The sequence below is a fragment of the Ranitomeya variabilis genome, chromosome 6 (assembly GCF_051348905.1).
Source record: "Ranitomeya variabilis isolate aRanVar5 chromosome 6, aRanVar5.hap1, whole genome shotgun sequence".
In the NCBI taxonomy this organism is placed as follows: Eukaryota; Metazoa; Chordata; class Amphibia; order Anura; family Dendrobatidae; genus Ranitomeya; species Ranitomeya variabilis.
The window spans coordinates 147975341-147992330 of NC_135237.1; the positions used below are offsets into that span (position 1 = coordinate 147975341).

The following is a 16990-nucleotide window of genomic DNA, read 5'->3' on the forward strand; positions in this document are numbered from 1 at the left end:
TTTATTGGTGAAGAGTGAGGCGACAGGAACAAAAAAATAACGTTCCGGCCAATCAATGGCCTTGATCACAATGTCGCCTTTCGTAGGTTCTTTTCTAGTATTTGAACATGTAGTATCGTTGAGGTAGATAAATATGAGGGTGTAATACATAAAATCCACACTGAGGGGAAAAAAAAATTTTTTGCACTGGGCTCCAAAAGGCACCAAGGTAGGAATGCATACAGTGTGCACAGACAGGCAATAAGATTGGTATTTGGTTCTGAAAAAAAGACGCGTCCGTGTTTGAATGGAGTTACTGAGCTGGCCAGCGTTGGTGATACAGTGGAAATGCTGAGATATATATATTTTACGGTGCTTGGTTTGAACAGTCATTCTGCGCTGACAGTTACTTTAATGTCCATTATTAATTCATGTTAGAATCCTAAAACTTTGGGTTTTTTTCCCTTCCCCGATCCCTAGTAATGAAGATAAAAAATCTGACATGATAGACCTTAAGAAAGAGATTGAAAAGGAAGTTTCTGAACGAATGGAGAAGGTATCTAGTATGTCTTTACTATTCCTGTTTATGTTTATTAGCCTAATTGTTTATTCGAAGAAGAAAATGTTATCTAATCTACTTCATTTCATGAGATTATTGCTACTGGGCACCTACTATTTACTGATGGGTTGTGATGTCCCTAGTCTGAAATGAAGCCTAAAAACTTTTTTAATAGAATGTCATTAAGTATTAAAACACATTTTAAAGGATAATTAATAAAGAAAAAACTACACACATTGGGTATCCACATGACCGTAATAATCTCAAGAAGTCATCAGGTTATGTGTACAACATTGTAAAAGAAAATCATTGTCAAAATCTATTATCAAAATTTCTGTTGCAAAGCCTCATACACTATATTAGCGTATATTAAAGAAAGGAGACAATGTGGCTGCAGAAAGGAAAAAAAAATGACGGTCTCTTGCCATAAATATGTCTTGTTTTTCCTGGTTTAAATGCTGCTGTTCTCATAAATCTTGCATTATATTCAGTTTTTGGTCCTAAACGTCTCAGTTCTCCTCTCCCCTATATGTAATTCATGGTGGTGTGATTGTCATGAAGACTTCCAAAGAGAAGCGCGGACGACCACAACCATTTAGCTAACAAAGCTAGACTAAATACAGGAAAGAGGAGGCTATATCTGAGGTTACAGAGAGGTATAGGAAATGAACAGCCACATTTTATACCAGAGAAAACAATTGCACATTCATTACAAGGGACAAAACCTGTTTAGAAGGTTCTTCCCATCTCATCAGTTTTTAACTAAGGCGAGTACATGTCTCTTCCAGATACAAGTAGGCTGGGCTTCGCAAACAGCCAGATAAGCTGCCTTATACGGTTTCTGGTAATTCCCATAGAAGTGAATAAGATTTACAAGTTAATTTTTCAGATCCTCTTACATCTGCCCCTGCGTTCATTTGGCTAAAATTCAAATTATTGTGTTCACATTGTGTGTTATCATTTTTCATCTAATCATTTGCTTTCAATAGGGCAAGACTGTTGACCAACTTCTGAAGGTGCAGAAAGAGTGAGTTAGATGATCGTTCCTTATTCTTTCTGAAAAAAATAAATATATATGTATATATATTTTTTATAACACACATTTTTATATAAACAGTACAGACCAAAAGTTTGGACACCTTCTCATTTAAAGATTTTTCTGTATTTTCATGACTATGAAAATTGTACATTCACACTGAAGGCATCAAAACTATGAATTAACACATGTGGAATTATATACTTAACAAAAAAGTGTGAAACGACTGAAATTATGTCTTATATTCTAGGTTCTTCAAAGTAGCCACCTTTTGCTTTGATAACTGCTTTGCACACTCTTGGTATTCTCTTGATGAGCTTCAAGAGGTAGTTACCAGGAATGGTCTTTCAACGATCTTGAAGGAGTTACCAGAGATGCTTAGCACTTGTTGGCCCTTTTGCCTTCACTCTGCGATCCAGCTCATCCCAAACCATCTCGATTTGGTTCAGGTCTGGTGACTGTGGAGGCCAGGTCATCTGGCGTAGCACCCCATCACTCTCCTTCTTGGTCAAATAGCCCTTACACAGCCTGGAGGTGTTTTGGGGTTATTGTCCTGTGGAAAAATAAATGATGGTCCACCTAAACGCAAACCGGATGGAATAGCATGCCGCTGCAAGATGCTGTGGTAGCCATGCTGGTTCAGTATGCCTTCAATTTTGAATAAATCCCCAACAGTGTCACCAGCAAAGCACCCCCACACCATCACACCTCCTCCTCCATGCGTCACGGTGGGAACCAGGTATTTAGAGTCCATCCTTCACCTTTTCTGCGTTGCACAAAGACACGGTGGTTAGAACCAAAGATCTCAAATTTGGACTAATCAGAGCAAAGCACAGATTTCCACTGGTCTAATGTCCATACCTTGTGTTGTTTAGCCCAAACAAGTCTCTTCTGCTTGTTGCCTGTCCTTAGCAGTGGTTTCCTAGCAGCTATTTTACCATGAAGGCCTGCTGCACAAAGTATCCTCTTAACAGTTGTTGTAGAGATGTCTGCTGCTAGAACTCTGTGTGGCATTGACCTGGTCTCTAATCTGAGCTGCTGTTAACCTGCGATTTCTGAGGCTGGTGACTCGGATAAACGTATCCTCAGCAGCAGAGGTGACTCTTGGTCTTCGTTTTCTGGGGCGGTCCTTATGTGAGCCAGTTTCTTTGTAGCGCTTGATGGTTTTTTCCACTGCACCTGGGGACACTTTCAAAGTTTTCCCAATTTTTCGGACTGACTGACCTTCATTTCTTAAAGTAGTGATGGCCACTCGTTTTTCTTTACTTAGCTGCTTTTTTCTTGCCATAATACAAATTGTAACAGTCTATTCAGTAGGTGTATCCACCAGACTTCTGCACAACACAACTGATGGTCCCAACCCCATTTATAAGGCAAGAAATCCCACTTATTAAACCTGACAGGGCACACCTGTGAAGTGGAAACCATTCCCGGTGACTACCTTTTGAAGCTCCTCAAGAAAATGCCAAGAGTGTGCAAAGCAGTCATCAAAGCAAAAGGTGACTACTCTGAAGAACCTAGAATATAAGACATATTTTCAGTTGTTTCACACTTTTTTGTTAAGTATATAATTCCACATGTGTTAATTCATAGTTTTGATGCCTTCAGTGTGAATGTACAATTTTCATAGTCATGAAAATACAGAAAAATCTTTAAATGAGAAGGTGTGTCCAAACTTTTGGTCTGTACTGTACATACAATACTGTACATATAATCAGCTGGTGGAAGAAGTACTGAATAATGATGAGCGAGTATACTCGTTGTTCGGGTTTTCCTGAGTACGCTCAGGTGGTCTCTGAGTATTTTGGCATGCTCAGATATTTAGTTTTCCTCTACGCAGCTGGATGATTTGCGGCTGCTAGACAGCTTGAATACATGTGGGGATTCCCTAGCAACCAGGCAACCCCCACCTGTAATCAAACTGTCTAGCAGCTGTAAATCATGCAGCTGCGCCAACAAAAACTAAATATCCGAGCACTTCCAAATACTCGATCACCCGAACATGCTCGGGTAAACCCAAGCAACGAATATATTTGCTCATCACTAGTATTGAACACTTCACCAGTTTTCTAAGTAAATCTATTTCTAAAGGTGCTATTGATGAAATTCTCTCCAAATGTCTGTAACAACCATCCAGTTCACACAGGCAAAGAAATCACGGCATAGATGTCCATACATTAAGATGTGTGTAAGACTATTTACACTAGTACTATGGCCTATGTTTATACCAGAACCCATTTTACTGACAGATCCACCTTATGAAGAATCAAGACAGTCATCAACTTACCTATTTGATGATGAGTATATAGGGCATACTGACATTATTTATGGCAGTAATAGCACTGCAAGCTGCACTATACTTCCGGTTAAGAGCAACACGGTGGCTCAGTGGCTAGCCTTGTTGCTTTGCAGCACTGGGATCCTGGACAAACATCTGCAAGTTTGTGTGTTCTCCCTGTGTTTGTGTGGGGGGGGGGTTTCCACACTACAATAACATACTGATAGGGAATTTTGGGTTGTGAGCCCCAATAGTAACAGTGATGATGATGTATGTAAAGAGCTGCGGAATTAATGAGGTGTATAAGAAGTAAATAAATAGTACTTGCACGAATCCCACTAATATCAGCGAAGCTTTGTGGGTAGTTAGTGGGTGTAAATGGGGAAAAAAAACATGTGAAGAATATCACCATTGGAAACAAAAAAAAAAATGAAATTTAACTCAAGTAAAGTGTATGCATAACAGTATTTAGTGATCAGATGGTCAAAGTCAGGTTATGACATGAAAATAAAATATGTAAGATATTTCCCCTAAGCATAATGCTGTGTATTAAACTGGGTGCTGTTTGGCTTCATGGAGTATATATATGGAGTATATATTGCTGCTGCTTCGTTTGCTGTTTGTAGGTTAGAAGAGGTAAGGACCATGTTGCGAAATAAAGAGCAGTCCATTTCGGAGATGAACAAGGAGATAGAACGGACGCGAGCTTTAGAGCTAAAAGCCTTCGAGGAGAAAGAAAAAATCCGTTCACTATTAGAAGCAAAAAATGAGGAGACCGAGAAGAAGTTACAGGTACTTTGTAGTGTTACATATATAGTAGAGGTTCCAGGTAGTCACAGAAAACAATATAAAATGTATTCACAAAAGAAAAAACTTTAGAGAGAGGCCTTAACTCTCTTCCACTGCCCTTTTTATTTAAGAAGACAGTGATTAGACGCAGACATATAATTTTATTACATATCACTTATTAAAAGGAAAAACGCCTGTAACAGCCCCTATTTACAAATAGAAGAGTTCTTGCACTTTGACAATAAGAGTAGCTGTGGCTGTTCGTGGGATCCCACTCAGTATGATAGGATCGCACAACCTGGAATCTAGGGTCTGATTTTTGCTAGAAAGTTTGCCTCCTTTCCACGGTAATTGGGCATCTTTTTGATATTTTAGTGTCATCTCTCTGTGGCCATCCACTACTTTCATGAATAATAAGGCCAGCCACAAACAGATATATATAAATAAATCAGTTAATATGGTGCACTTTAATTTAGCTATACAGACACTTCTGGAGTTGACCCATCACATTCCTGCATTGTACAGGCCATGGAAATTAGCGTATTTTTTCTTTTCTTTTTTTTTTCCTTTTGAATTCATCTTTCATCACATTAGGATACTTCTTTGACAATATTGTTACATTTTGACTATATAGTATTGGTGTAGTATTTTTACTACAAATGTATAATACACAAAAGGTCAGAATTTTTCATATTTCAAACATTTCTGAAAATTGCTTTTCAACAGGAATCAGAATTACTGAGGAAGCAGATTGCATCCCTAGTAGAAGAAAATGGGAAGCTTCTTGGACACCAGAATCCACAACAGAAAATCCAGTATCTTGTGAAGCTTAAGAAGGAGAACAACAAACTTGTGGAGGTTTGAAATATTGAAGCCAGCATCTAAAATCGCAAAAAACTCAAACAAAGAAGTTCTAGTCAAGAGCTTTATGGTTACTAAACTAATTACATTGCGGGACAGGGTAGTAATTGACAAGTTTTTTTCCTGGCCGCCATTGGCTATTCCATTGCTGAGAAAAAAATCTTCTTTGACTTCTTTTATAAGTGATGCCGCAAAAATTAAAGTAATGTTTAGTGACCCTGATTAAAGGAAATTGTCACAAGCTTTAAAGGGAATCTGTCACCCCCAAAATTGATGGTGAGGTAAGCTTACCGGCATCAGGGGCTTATCTACAGCATTCTGGAATGCTGTAGATAAGCTGCCGATGTTACCTGAAAGAGGAGAAAAAGAGGTTATAATATACTCACCTGGGCGGTCCAGCTGCTGGTCCGCGGTCAAATGGGCGTCTCAGGTCCGCTCCGGCGCCTCCTATCTTCATTCCATGACGTCCTCTTCTGGTCGCCGCGCCGCGGCTTCGTTTCAGGCATACTTTGTCTGCCCCGTTGAGGGCAGAGCAAAGTACTGCAGTGCGCAGTTGCCGGAAAGGTCAGAGAGGCCCGGCACCTGCGTACTGCAGTATTTTGCTCTGCCCTCAACAGGGCAGACAAAGTACGCCTGCGCCCGAGCAGCGGCGCGAAGACCAGAAGAGGACGTCATGGAATGAAGATGGGAGGCGCTGTACCGGACCTGAGACGCCCATCGGAGCGGGACCGCCCCTGGGTGAGTATAATCTAACGTCTTTTTCTTCTCTTTCAGGTAACATCGGCGGCTTATCTACAGAATGCTGTAGATAAGCCCCTGATGACGGTGAGCTTACCTCACCATCGATTTTGGGGGTGACAGGTTCGCTTTAAGCCGATTTCACACATCTATGAAATGGCAGGAGTACGGACCATGATTCATAGATCAGACATCACAAAATTGGTGAAAAATGAAACAATAATAATTTTATTAACTTGTTGTTTTTTTTACTTTTTAGGAAGTAAACCGTCTTCAAACAGAAAATCTTAAATTCAAAGAAAGCAGTATAGACAACTCTTGAAAGGAGATATCTTAGAAGGTGAACAGAGGCACATCTTTCCCTGTAATCACCAGACCGGTTCTGTAACTCAGCATTAAATGGACAAGCTCTGCTTTGAAGAAGTTGAAAATTCTATCAATTTTATCGTAATAGTGTAATGTCATTGATAATTAGGTTGTACAAACTCAAGCATTCTAAGCTTAATGGAACTTTATCTTGCTTTTCCAGGTTCCATCCAGTTTATTACTCCACGGTCTTGCTCTCTCTAAAAAGAACTTACCCCTTTGCTCCTCCAGTGGCCCACTTTGCCACTGAGCTCAGTCATTGGTGACATCTGCAGCCACTCACTGGGTTCCGGCGTCATGCCAGTGCAGACGGCACAAGATCGCTAGGCTCCGTGATTGGCTGCAGCTGTAACATGTTGTACTCGCAACATCATCACTGCAGCTGTGTCAGCAAAGACCTGAAGCGACAGGGCTGAAGACCCATTTTTTTATTTTTAGATAGAGCACGCCTGTGAAGAAAACTGTTTCTAAGTAAATCTACTATTAGAGTTGACCAAAAATAGTAGTCGTAGGACAATGGCCCAGCGGCCACACTGTTAGTCCTTGGTTGCCAGACCAAAGCTGTGCAAACCTCCTACAATCTGCAGTATCCCTGACACCTCTTCTAATTAGTAGTTCCTTCGCAACATCGTGTATATGTTACACTGCAGCATAAGGACTATAAACTCAAAAGTTAAGAGGCGTAAAATGTGTGTTTTAAATGTCTTTGTTCCAGGATGGAAAGTTTGAAAAGACTTATTAACTTTTTGAATAGAAAATTAGTATTACTCTACATGTAGGTTAATATTTCATCTATATTTCCTTCCCACACCCCAAGGTAAAAAATGGCGGCTCTATCTGATACAATGTAGAAATGTAAATATGTATCGTGTGTCATCTTTGTATAATATAAATGTTTATACATGTTGAGTGATGGGCTTTTTCTTTTCTTTTGATAGCTCACATTTTTGAGAAGGTGGTAACAATTAATCACATTTTGGGTTTGATTTTCCCATGATGAAATTAGAATCATGTACGAAAAATAAAATTGGAATCTTAAACTTTGCCTTTTGTCAGAATTGATTCCAACATGTAAGTCTTGCACGGTTTGCATCATCTATCTGTAATGGATGGCAAAGCTTAGTTTTTTCTCTATTCATACTTTGTGCAGTGTTCAGTAAAACCTTTTTGGAAATGTGCACACGCCATGCCAGGAATTAATTGATTGTATCTTGGACTCCAGAGAATGCAGCATAGAATATACAGGCTTCAGATGTGTCCCAGCAGATGACAGTGTAGATTCTCTTGAGTTATGGCATTCAGGTGAAAGAGTTTTCAAAAAATTTGCAGAACATGGGCTGGGCCAAACATTGAATATCCTGTAACTGAATTGCAATCTTAAGTGCAAACTGCCTCTTCTGATCACATTGTTAGGAGGTGGTGTGTTTTTTTTTTTTTCCACAAAGTGAGATAAACTGGCAGATCTAAGGCTAGGTCCAGGTTTCCGTCAAAATCCCCCTAAAACTGTATTCAGACAGGAACTCTTGCAGAACCCCGATGGGGCGGTTCACTTGAATGAAGCAGATGGGAGTTACTGTGGACACTGTCTGGCCTCCCACCTGACAAGATTTGTATTTTTCAGACATTCATATAGACGTGGTTAACATCATCAGTTTCATGAATTTCTGAAAAAGATCCAAATTGCCATTTGGGAGGCCAGACAGCATCCATAGTGACTCCATCGGCTTCATTCAAGTTAATGGCTCTGTGGGAATCCTCGAAACCTGTACTCCGATGGAGCCATTCACTTGATTGATGCTGACATATTACTCGGCATATAGCTTTAACCCTTTCACCCCTGAGACTGTTTTCACCTTCCTGACAAGGCCAGATTTTTCAATTCTGACCAGTCTCACTTTGTGGCAATAACTCGGGAACACTTCTACGGATCCCACTGATTCTGAGATTGTTTTTACGCGTCAAACTGTACTTCATGGTAGTAGTAAATATAGAATGTGATTTGTGTGTATGAAAACATTAAATGTGTACATTTTTTTAAATTTGGCAATTTTTGAACATTGAATTTGTTATGCCCTTAACCCCCAGAGCTATTTTCGGTTTTGCGTTTTTGTCTTTTGCTCCCCTTCTTCCCAGAGCTATAACTTTTTTATTTTTTCGTCAATATGGCCATGTGAGGGCTTGTTTTTTCGGGACGAGTTGTACTTTTGAACAACATGATTGGTTTTACCATGTCATGTACTAGAAAACAATTCCAAGTGCGGTGAAATTGCAAAAAAGTGCAATCCTACACTTGTTTTTTGTTTGGCTTTTAACTAGGTTCACAAAATGCTAAAACTGACCTGTCATGATTTTCCAGGTCATTATGAGTTCATAGACACCAAACATGTCTAGGTTCTTTTTTTTATCCAAGTGGTGAACTTTGTTTTTAAAAAAATGCGCCATTTTCTGATACCTATAGCATCTCCAATTTTCGTGATCTTGGGTTAGGTGATGGCTTATAATTTGCGTGCCAAACTGACCTTTTTAATGATGCCATTTTGTTGCATATACAATCTTTTGATCACCTGTTATTGCATTTTAATGCAATGTCGTGGCAACAAGAAAAAAAGGAATTTTGACTTATCCCTACGCCGTTTAGCGATCATGTTAATCCTTTTTTTTATTCGGACTCACGTGACAGCACTACGAGAGAGGGGATCCGCCCTTCAGGAACAGGAAACCTACAGATACAAAAAGGGCGGCACCTCTCCCATGCATCAGTTGGTTTCCTGTTCCTGTAGGGACAGGATCCTACAGATGAATCCTAAGGATCCCCGGCCAGCCGAATCAGGTAGCGGGGGGTGTCTCCTACCTCGGCCGGTGCGGGAGTTCCTGGAGACGCCACGGTGGTCCTGGCTGGGCTGCACGTCGGTGGTGTTTTTACGCAGGGAGCAGAGTCCGGAGGATTCCTGTCTCCACCAGCGCCGGTAAGTATTCCCCCATCCCCTTCAGGTCTGTGCAGTATGCGGTGCAGCAGGTTTGCGGGGTGCCGGCGTCACTGGGTGGTGCTCACAGTAATCTGGCACTGACATCCATAGAGGTCTCCAGGAGACCTCAAATTGTCATGCTGAAACACCGGTGACCCGCAATCATGTGACGCAGGTCATCGGTATGCGTATTTCCAGCGCGATTGACGAAGGCGCCATTTAAATGCCACTGTCAGTTTGACAGCGGCCGGCATTTAACTAGTTAATAACCGCGGGTGGAATCAAAACAGCTGACATGTCCCGGAAAAGCTGTGGGCTTGCTGCCGGAGCCCACATCAAAGGGAGGGATACCGATATCGGTGTACTATTACATCTGATGTCTGTAAGGGGTTAAACCTGGTAGTCATAACATATACAATAGCTAAAGGGAACCTGTCACCCCGTTTTTTGAAGATGAGCTAAAAATAGCGTTAAATAGGGGCAGAGCTGGGCGTTACATTAGTGTCTTTTGTGTGCCTTTATTTACCCACCTATGCTGCCGAAATACCTTTGTAAAGTCGCCGTTTTGGGCTGTCACTCACGCTGGTCTGGTCCTATGGGCGTGGTGACAGCGCTGTTTCTCCCCAGATCAGGCTCATCATTCCGTTGGTGGCGTAGTGGTGTGCGCATGTCCAACAGAAAATATCCACTGCCCAGGTGATGAGAGAGCGCGATCTGCGCTATTCAGCAGTTTACCGTGGGCGCGGCCATCTTCCTGTGGCCGCGCGTGCGCAGGTGGAGCGCTCTGCTGCCTGGGGCTTCAGGAAAATGGCCGCCGCGATCTCCATCTGCGCATGCGCTGCATCCCGCGGCCATTTTCCTGAAGCCCCGGGCAGCGGAGCGCTCCATCTGCGCACGCGCGGCCACAGAAAGATGGCCGCGCCCACCGGTAAACGGCTGAATAGTGCAGATTGCGCTCTTTTTCATCACCTGGGCAGTGGATATTCTCTGTTGGACATGCGCACACCACTACGCCACCAACGGAATGATGAGCCTGATCTGGGGGAGAAACAGCGCTGTCACCACGCCCATAGGACCAGACCAGCGTGAGTGTCAGCCCAAAACGGCGACTTTACAAAGGTATTTCGGCAGCATAGGTGGGTAATAAAGGCACACAAAAGACACTAATGTAACGCCCAGCTCTGCCCCTATTTAACGCTATTTTTAACTCATCTTCAAAAAACAGGGTGACAGGTTCCCTTTAATAAATATCATTTATCACTTTTTTCTCCAGATCATTATTAAAATTTTATTTTTGTTCATTATGATGTGAGAAGGGTTAACAGTTTTAGCGGAGGTGTTTCAATGAAATTTACCATTCCAGTATTTGTAGGGACCTCTTCACTTTTGAATTGACTTTGAGGGGCCTATATGTCATATAATACACAAACCAGACCCCACATTAAAAATTGCACCCCTCGAGGTTTTAAACTACATTCAGGAAGTTTAACCCTTTATGTGCATTGCTGAAATTAATGCAAATTAGAAGTGAAATTTTTTTTTATAAAATTTCACTTGAACCCCAATTTTTTTTTTTCATTTTCACAAGGGTAAAAAAAAAGAAAGTAAACACCAGTTTGTAGTACAATTTTTCCTGAGTACACTACTACCTTATTATGTAGTTATGAACTTAAAAGTCACGGATTCATACCGAAAGAGAGAGAAAAACATGTCTTCGATGGAGAAGAAACATTTTTTGGAGCATAAATTTGGCTGGAATAGATTGTGGATGCCATTTTGCATTTGCAGAGCCGTCAACAGCAGAAACCTCCCACCACTTCCCATTTTGGAAAGTACACTCCTAAGCAAATTTATCTGGGGGTGTGGTGAGCATTTTAATCCAGCAGGTGTTTAGCAGAATTTTATAACATGGAGTAATGAAAATGAAAGACTATATTTTTCCACACAAGTTTTAATTTTCAGACTGGCTAAAATGGATCACCATTGTTAAGCAATTTCTCCTGAGTACGTCAATATCCCGTTGGAAACTACTTTTCAGGCACAGTGCAAAGCTCAGAAGGTAAGGAGCGCCACTCTTGTAGTTTTTTTTTTTTTTTTCCTTTTCCAGGATGTCCCTCCTGACAGCATCATGGAGGTCGTCCTCCTCCTCCTTACAGGAAGAGGAATGCACATAAGAGGAAGATAGCCGACTCAGGCGGCGCATGCGCAGATTGGGATCTTGGCTGAGGTCCTGCAACACTGCCCCACTTCCGCTGCTGGCTTCCTGCAGCAGGGACCCTGCCTCCTCCCCCAATAAGCTATGTTTGGACTCTAAGACACACCCCAATTTTCCACCCAAATTTGGGGGTAAAAATTGCCTCATCTAATCAGAAAAATATGCTAAAAATGCTGCAGAGGACAGGAAAGAAATTGTCAGTGAGATCTGAACGATTTAGTGCGCGTCTACTAGTGAGGACTTTGCTGCAGTTTATTTCCCCAACAAAATTGCAACGTGTGAACATACCCCAAGCATTAGAAATACAAATTCAACCTATAGTTCTCAAACAGTTTTATTAAAAATACAAATAAGTCTAACAAAAAGGAGAAAGATATAAATATATTTACACATACAAGTCTATAACAAACTTTACAAATCAATATGTAGACCTAAGCCACGTTAGAGATAACAAAAAGCACCCTCTACCCCACCAACATGCAGCCTCACACGAGACTGACATTACCCACTTGACGACACAGCCACGAGGGATTTACAAATGAGAAGAAAATCCAGCTTCTTGGAAATTGCTAAATGTATTGGAAAATAGGTAAAAAATGAAAACATGCTAAATTGCAGAGACAGCACAGAAACGCGTTTCAGATGCACATGGCCTCGTGTGTGTGAGGCACGTTGCTATGCTGTCTCTGCAATTTAGCACGTTTTGATTATAATTTTTCAATAAATTTTGCGATTTCCAAGAAGCTGGATTTTCTTATGTTATTTACATTCAGTTTCAGGGATTCTGTGCTTCTAGAGCTTGAGTAAGCTGTTCTTTTTCTATTTATGTACAAGAGAGTTAACATCACCTCAGAGCGGTAGCTAGGGTTTTGGTTCGGGGGGGACGAAGTTTCTGAGTGGGTAACCTTGATTACAACTCAGTGACGCTCCCTAATAGTGGAGGAGAACCTCAGCAGATGACCTCCCAGTTACTGAAGATAATCTCTATATAACGACCATCATGGATATTACCGCCATATGGCCAGTGGTAGATACCAGCCCTACAGGACATATAAGAGATCACTGCACAGTTACAGATAATGTCTTACCGCTGACGTTCTTTCTGATGGAGTCGTTCATTTTTCCCGTCTTTTCCATCTGGCCCAGACCGACATGACAACTTCTTCCAGTACAACTCGTCTGCAGAGAGATTACAAGAAAGACACATTTCACTTCTCATATTCCAGCCCCATCACCATCTATTCCCAACCTGCACAAACTCCTCATCCTACTGATATCCCAATACTGAGCCGCTGCTGCCATATGTGTCCCTATTACTGAACCTGCTTGTGGTTCTCTGTGCCCTCTAAATTCTAAAGCAAAAAAACCAAAGCACAGGCAAAGATGCTTACCTGTCTGAGGCCTCCAACTAATTACACTAACCAAAGTGCAGCAGACCCAAGTTAAGATGGTGGATGACTGATGCACAGGTGCAATAATACCGATACTGCAGCCAGCCTACAATCAGGATTTGGCCGCCTGGCACACCTGTGCAAAAATGATCTGTATGTGGCATGTTCACACAGAAATACAAAGCATATGGCTCTGGCCTATTAGTAACGCCATATAGCGGGCCAGCCATTGCTATCATGCATCCTGTGTGAACAGAGGCCACAGTATACAGAGCCATCTATTATTGCACCTGTGCATCTGTCATCCACCATCTTAACTTGGGTCTGCTGCACTTTGGTTAGTGTAATTAGTTGGAGGCCTCAGACAGGTAAGCATCTTTGCCTGTGCTTTGGTTTTTTTGTCTTGAATAGTGGAATTTTTTTTGTCCTCTTATGGTTTTTTTCTTGTTGTTAGCGTTAGGACCGGCAATATGTGAGGACCCTTGACGCGGGTTGCCGGCTTACAGTATTGTGGCCATAATACCAACTAATACCTTACATACATTGTTATGTTTTTGGACACGTCATTTTTTCAGGGTGCAGCTGGATCCTAGATGGCTCTGTATACTGTGGCCTCTGTTCACACAGGATGCATGATAGCAATGGCTGGCCCGCTATATGGCGTTACTAATAGGCCAGAGCCATATGCTTTGTATTTCTGTGTGAACATGCCACATACAGATCATTTTTGCACAGGTGTGCCAGGCGGCCAAATCCTGATTGTAGGCTGGCTGCAGTATCGGTATTATTGCACTTGTGCATCTGTATTTATTTCTTCAGCAAGGTAGGACTGTAGTTAAATCATAAAATATAACTTTTAATAAATATTACTATAAAAAAGCCCCAGGCTCATAAAACAACATGAATCACAACATACAAATACATATGCTGGCTGCAACAACCAATGAGCTATAAATGATAATGCTCCAAAAAACCAGCACGGTGGGAACACACCACCACCTTGTTCATAGAGACTGACAATGTGCAAGAGGTATCTTATCTCCTAGACCTCCTATATAAAACATGTCATCAAAAAATTAATAAATTAAACTCAAGGGGAGTATTTAATTGCTGTCAGTAATCAGAACAATCTCACCCAAGAAGAAGGTTGCTTCACGAAGAGGCTGTGGTCAGGAAATCCATATATGTAAGGTGGCACTCTGCGTGCCCGTTCCAAACCTCACTCGTGTGGATCCCGCCACCTGCTTATTCTTCCCTCATTCAGAGTTTCTCCCAACGCGTTTCTCGTGGCGGTATCATCAGGGGAGAGGCCACTTCACAAAATTCATTTAGAATGTGTGTCGTCCATCCGGCACACCTAGGAGGGTCGGCTTTCCCGTGTGCAGCTCGTACCTTTATGCACTGTGCCGCCATCACTGAATGTGTGACGCGTCCGACGCTGCACCCGGGTTCCGGTTTGCATGCGATCACATGATCCTAAGTGAAAGGACCATGTCCGCGTGAAGCGCTAGTGACACGCAAGCGTCACTTCCGGTCACAGAAAGAGGTGGAAAGCTCCACCCACCGGAGAGATACTTAGCGTTGTGTGCATGTAAATGGACACACGCAGTGTCCAAAAGCAGATAAAGAGAATTTTAACCCCTAAGATACCTTAATCACAGGTATTGTAAGTCTTACTCCCATGGGGGAAATCAGTACCTCAAAAATATAAAAATGAGAATAAGTCCTACAACCTCCATGTCCCGGAGGGAGAACATAAACTGGCATTGGTGGTCACTGAAGCACCGGGTATCAAAACTGCAGCCTAGAAGCATTTGTAAGGGGTACAAAGAAAATGGCAGAATCCTCAAAAGAATATATAACACTATGCCACAAAAAATCTTATATTCCCACCCCAGAGAAGTCACCATTAGAAAAACATTATTTATATCACAGGAGTCAGTTACACCATCATTAGGAGTCAGAGCCATATGCTTTGTATTTCTGTGTGAACATGCCACATACAGATCATTTTTGCACAGGTGTGCCAGGCGGCCAAATCCTGATTGTAGGCTGGCTGCAGTATCGGTATTATTGCACCTGTGCATCTGTCATCCACCATCTTAACTTGGGTCTGCTGCACTTTGGCTAGTGTAATTAGTTGGAGGCCTCAGACAGGTAAGCATCTTTGCCTGTGCTTTGGTTTTTTTGTCTTGAATAGTGGAATTTTTTTTGTCCTCTTATGGTTAAATTCTAAAGCACCCCTCTATAATATAGTAATGCCGGGTGCAAGTGCCCTAGAAAACAGTGCCCATATTTTGCCCCCTAGAAACTAATATTGCCCTGTGTGCCCCTTTGATAGTTACAGTAACCTGAGTTCCCCTATAACAATAAGTGCCCACTTCACATTTAATAATGTCCCTAGTCTCCCCTTCCCCGTACAGCTCTTTTATACACAGTATAATGCCCCCTCACTGTATAGTACCACCCACACAGTATACTAAACCCTTAGTAGCCCCCAAACTGTTTGATGGCTCCAACAATGTATGACCCCCACACTGTAATCTCCATACTGTATGATGGCCCCCTAGATAGCCTCCATATACAGTAGCATAATGCACCAAATAGTCCACAATATAGTATAATGCACTCCCCATAGGCAGACTCCATAGCATAAGGCAGCCCCCATAGGCAGACACTGTAACAAGGTGGCAGACCCTGTAATAAGGCAGCACCCCCATAGACAGACCCTGTAATAAGGCAGCACCCCCATTGTCAGACCCTGTAATAAGGCAACACTCCTATAGACAGACCCTGTAATAAGGCAACACTCCTATAGGCAGACCCTGTAATAAGGCAGCACTCCTATAGGCAGACCCTGTAATAAGGCAGCACCCCCATAGTCAGACCCTGTAATAAGGTAGCACCCCTATAGGCAAACCCTGTAATAAGGCAGCCCCCATAGGCAGACCCTGTAATAAGGCAGCACCCATAAAAAATACCTCTTCTTCCTGGTTCCTGCGCTGATCTGACAGCGGGCGCCGGGCAGTGACGTCATCACGCCCGCTGTCAGTGTCGGCGACGTTAGTCGCCGACACGGACGGGGATGATGGGAGAAGGAGCGCAGCACTCCTCCCATCAATGCGATCAGCTGTATCGGCTTAATGCAGGTACAGCTGATCTTCCGATGACGGCGGGGGGGGGCTCACTGCTGGCCCCCTGGCGGGGGGCCTGCTCAGGGGCCCCATAGCGGCCAGGCGGCAGAGCAGGGAGATCGATTCATCCTGCTCTTCCGCAGAAGGCTGCACGCGCCGATACAGTTACAGTAGCGTAGCTCCGGGTGGGCCCCCTCTGCCGCCCCCCCTTCCCCCCTTCCCCCCCGATAGCTACGCTACTGCATCACCCTGCAGCCACCTGGTATGTATCATTTCCCACTTCCCCACACAGCCCCTCCTCATCATCCCCCCCTTCTCCCCGCACAGCCCCTCATCATCCCCACTTGTCCTTGCACAGCCCCTCAACATCCCCCTTCTCCTCGCACAGCCCCTCATCATCCCCCTTCTCCTCGCACAGCCCCTCATCATCCCCTTCTCCCCGCACAGCCTCTCATCTTCCCCTTCTCCCCGCACAGCCCCTCATCATCCCCCCTTCTCCCCGCACAGCCCCTCATCATCATCATCCTCTCTTCTCCCTGTACAGCCCCTCATCCCCCTTCACTCCACAGCCGCTCATCATCCTTCCTTCTCCCCACAGCCCCTCGTCATTCCACTCACGCCGAGTCCTGTGTCCTCATTCCCATGTGTACAAGGGTCTATGTAGTGCAGTCTCTGTCC

The 16990-nt window shown here is 43.0% G+C and overlaps 1 protein-coding gene across 1 annotated transcript in view; it reads left to right on the top strand.

Annotated features, from left to right (window-relative positions):
- Window positions 1-7650, top strand: part of KIF15 (kinesin family member 15) — a 169351-nt gene extending 161701 nt beyond the window's left edge. Inside the window, exons 31-35 of the mRNA XM_077269093.1 lie at window positions 460-535; window positions 1528-1565; window positions 4479-4644; window positions 5368-5499; window positions 6500-7650. Coding sequence (XP_077125208.1) covers window positions 460-535; window positions 1528-1565; window positions 4479-4644; window positions 5368-5499; window positions 6500-6562 — 475 coding nt within the window. The 3' untranslated portion in view covers window positions 6563-7650. The remainder of the gene's footprint in view (window positions 1-459; window positions 536-1527; window positions 1566-4478; window positions 4645-5367; window positions 5500-6499) is intronic.
- Window positions 7651-16990: the final 9340 nt, after the last annotated feature.